Below are 4,316 nucleotides of genomic sequence, written 5' to 3'. Positions count from 1 at the left end.
CATGCCAAATTGGTGCAACACTCTCATTTGCGAGACAAAGAGTCAATTGTGGGTCTGTACGTCTGGGTGTGGTGTGTGCAGATGAAAAATCCACCATCATCAAACACCTTCAGCATCACTTGCTGCGACACACAAGACGCTCCTAAAAATAGGACCGTGTGTGGCTGCGCATGCGAGACACGTCTGAGCGCCTGTAAAAGATCAATCATTTGCACTTCAGACACTATTTTGGAGGTGACGTGAAGATTCGCTAGAGATCCACTCAAACATCTAAAAGGATTCTGCTCAGGAAAATAAGACCTTTGTGACATTTCCCCCAGATTTTGCAAACAGGTGCTCTAGAGATTTCTTTGAAAAGCCTCTGATGCTCTTCTGCAGGTTGTGCTCATTGCTTTTTAAACTCCTGATTCATTGAGATATCTGGAATGCAAAGACTAGATAGCATTAAGAATTATTATTGCATTATGGCAATGCTAAAAAGAGCTTTCTGTAATATATGTTTAAATATTTATACTCAAATGTGTTCCTGTTTAATGTACTTCTGCTCTGTGCAGCATTATAACAAATCTGACTTATAAATAACTTAATCATAAATGTATAATGTGCTGCTGAGGAGAACAAAAACATGAAGCTTCTCAGCTGTCAAATGACGATGCTGACACTCACCTTTGTCACAAAAGATAAAAAATACACAAATTTGTGATGATAACACATCATGAATTTTTAAAATGAACACAAATTTCTTAGTTGTGCACGATGTTGAAGAAATATGCAAAAAAAAAAAAAAAAACTTGCTTAATCTGGTTCAGAATATTTTGAATATTTTTAGAGTTATGTTTAAAATGTACAATTTTAATTAAATTCTGATGTTCAGTAACCCACTGTATTTAAATTATCATATCCTAAAGCACCTGTCCTGCAGGTTGTTGTTATTTCATTCACGTGGAGATTGTGATTTAAAAGTGTGACCAATGGTTGTTAATTAATAAAACCCCGTGCAGGAGCGAAACATTTCAGTGGTTGGTAAGTGAAACCAGTAGGGGTCGGATCTTCATCCTCTCGGTAAAGTTCAGATCTCAGTATACAGTAAGAGGGAAAGAGTGAGGGGGACACTTCCCTCTCCAGCGTCATTAACAAGGAATGCGCACCATCGCCTGAGGGATCGGATGGATGGAGCGACAGGGTCATGAAGGTAACCACAACCTTCGGGTTAGTTTTAGGGGGCCGTTACCGCAGAAGGAGCCTATCCATAATTAATAATCCGCTGCAAAGCGAGTCGGAGCGCAACCATCGGCGAGTCATGTCACCAACTGACAGCGCTTCCAGAAGAGCTGACGAAGAGGACAAAGGAGGATGAAGGAGTCAGGAGGAGAGGAGGTCGAGGAGGATTATAATGAAGTTGAGTGGCAAAGGACTGTGCACCATCGTCTCCAGCAGCGTGCTTTTCGTCTGCGCCATGAGCGCCGTGGCAGTGGGATTCAGATGCATTACTTTGGGCTCCAGGGTGCGGGCGCACTTCCATCTGGGCACCGTGGCCGGCGCGTTTTACTCCGGGATCCTGGTGGCTATCGGGCAGGTGCTGATGGGGACGGCGCTGGTCTTTTGCCAAGGCAAGCCCAGGTGTGGGAATTTCTTCCTCTTTGGGATCTTGGTTTTTCTTCTGGGTGTCCTCACCGCGTTCTCGGGCGCGGTGGTGGACGGGGACACGGTTTCGCTGGTGGAGAGGAAGTACGCGCACTATTGCCTCGATTCCATGGATGTAAACCCGGCGTGCGACCGGCTGAAAGTGTACCAGAGGGGTCTTGTGGCTTCTACGGTCCTTAACACACTGGAGTGTATCCTAGGGCTGATGAACTTGGTGATTATTAAGCGCTACCAAGCGGAGCAGTTTCACCGGAGACGGCGCTTGCAGAGGCGGAGCGCACGGACGATTATCCTTAACGAAGAGCGGGACTTCGCTGTCAGGGAGTTTCAACCGGTGTCCTACATCAATCTGGGGGTGTTTCACACGTTGGACGATGTGGATGGGGAGGTCCACAGCAGGGGCCATCCGTCCATAGAGCTGCCGGGGTATTCACAGACGGATCCGGAGCTTAACCTCACGTACCCGTTTTCTTACCCACTTCACAACGAGTTGCCGCCCGCCTACGATGAAATATTCCCCGGAGAAGCGAGTAGTTGAGGGGAAAGTTGCGGTATTGCAGTGACAATCACGCATTCAGCTCACTAAACTGAGATCTAGAAGTGCAGTGCTTTCATTGGGATGACAGCTTTATATATTACTGTTATCCAAAATACTTTTTATTCAGTGGAGTTTGAAACGATGCTGACAATGAACTGTTGTCCATAAACTACAAAGAGAACCTATGGAAAGGTAAACATATACAGAGGATAAAGATTATTTAAGTATAAAATGCAATCCTTTTTTATTCTCATGACCAATTGTATTACCAACCTCCCCTAGTCAAAAATATATGTATTGGATTCCTGTAGTGAAATTGATATCATAAATTATAACCAAACCCATATGGTTTTCCTAAATGGAAAGTGCTTTTTGATGTTACCAAATGACAATTATTAACAAATGAAAGTAACAGCAACCTTTAATGTTCACATGAACAGTTTCAGATCTTTGACGTTTGGTTTTAAATTATGGCAGAATTTCATTAGGAATCCTGTACACATTCCTAATTTTTTGAATTGGAATGCCCATGTAGATGTTGCGCTATTGTTTTTCTCATATTGCATATGTTTAGCTCCTAATAAAAGGTGTATTTACTCTTCCCTAATGTCGCTGTTGAATGCAAGGTAAAAAGTACATTTTGTGCATGCAGTGGTCTTCAGGAGGAGGCAGTACTGTATGTCGGTCTGTAGCAGGTGTTGCCATGGTGCCTTGACCCTTTCTCTAGCTGCGTCTAATTAGATATGTAACCAACCAGTCTTTGAAATGCAGATTTGGTTGTTTTTTTTAAGTTTCATCTGGTTCTCAAAGCAAATCAGGTTGTTTAATGTAACAAACAAATGCATTTACGTTTTCAATTTGCCGTCTTTAGAAAGATCTCTTTGAGTCCAGCTGAATAGAGTCTGATGCCACTGGGGCTTGATGATTTCTTCAAAGAGCGACGCTTTCATCTGTGCACAGCATTGCAAACATGTTGACAATACCCTGGAGTGAATATACTGTACCTGTGCTTAGTAATTATTGTAAGTGGATATACACCAAAACCTGTCATAACCATTTACATGGTAAAAAGTGAAGCTTTGGATCTACAACAAACAAACAAACAAACAAACAAACAAGCAGTCTGAGACCACCAGTAAAAAATATCTCTTTTCTTCCATCATTCTGTCATCTAAACTTTTAATGTAATGATATTATTAGCATGATCATTATTAATTAATGATATTTGATATTTTTGCTGTAATAGCACAACAACCAAGGTTCTTAAATGTTCTTTCTTAAAGTGTATGGTTCTTTAGAGAAACCTTAATATGCACATCTTTGAAGACTACAGTACAGACTTATAAAATGCAAGAAAGAAATCTGTGGCTAAAACACTTTCTATTACATCATTGCTGCAAAGCACCATTTAACTTTTTATTTTTAAGAGTGCAGCATAAATCTGATCATCCATGTTTTCTCAGCATGATTGGAGAAGATTTCAAAAATCATCTTGTTTTAATGAAAGCTATTTTATTAGGACTGCACAGTATAAAGGGGAAATGCAATAACTTGCTAAATAATGCGGCGTACAATATGCGATACGATAATGCTTTAAGCTTGTAAAATCTATTTAAATGATATTAAAATATATTCAAAAGCTGCAAATTATATAACAAACACACATTTCTACTTGATATCTGAAGAAAATAAATCATCACTCTCCCGATCTCAGCGGTCTCTCTGTAGCCACTTAAAACTTTGACTACATAACTTTTTAATGTACTACCATCATATTGTGATTCTCGCTGTATTGCGGTAAATCTTGCAGCCGTGGTTTTTATATTAAATAGTTAAAGATTTGTCAAAGATTTGCTTACATTTGATAAGTGTCCCAAATGTAGTGCAATCTCAGATTTTTGTCTTAATCTTTATAATAAAATATCCAGATTTGTAAGGTTTTCTATGGTTTCAAACTTTCTTACCATGGTATTTCATGGGAATGTCACAGTTTTTTACAACACAGTTTCTCTTATATGCAGTAAAAACTTGTGGTGAGTCACAGTAAACAGCTTGACACTGTACAAGTGAGCGAATCTTTCTTATTTCTAGAGATAAAATTATTAATCGGCACCGATAGATCATTGGTGGAAAA

The 4,316-nt window shown here is 40.0% G+C and overlaps 1 protein-coding gene across 1 annotated transcript; it reads left to right on the top strand.

The window, feature by feature from the left end:
• The first annotated feature begins 811 nt into the window (after window positions 1-811).
• On the top strand, window positions 812-4,068 carry LOC135719163 (transmembrane protein 271). Its single transcript, XM_065241752.2, has one exon. The coding sequence runs from the start codon at window positions 1,394-1,396 to the stop codon at window positions 2,180-2,182; it is 789 nt and encodes a 262-aa protein (XP_065097824.1). The 5' UTR covers window positions 812-1,393; the 3' UTR covers window positions 2,183-4,068.
• Window positions 4,069-4,316: the final 248 nt, after the last annotated feature.

The sequence above is a fragment of the Paramisgurnus dabryanus genome, chromosome 16 (assembly GCF_030506205.2).
Source record: "Paramisgurnus dabryanus chromosome 16, PD_genome_1.1, whole genome shotgun sequence".
Classification (NCBI taxonomy): Eukaryota; Metazoa; Chordata; class Actinopteri; order Cypriniformes; family Cobitidae; genus Paramisgurnus; species Paramisgurnus dabryanus.
This window is presented reverse-complemented; position numbering and strand designations above follow the sequence as displayed.

What these genes read in the sequence shown, in the direction of transcription:
- LOC135719163 (XM_065241752.2), top strand. Translation starts at nt 1,394, where the DNA reads ATGAAGTTGAGTGGCAAAGGACTGTGCACCATCGTCTCCAGCAGCGTG.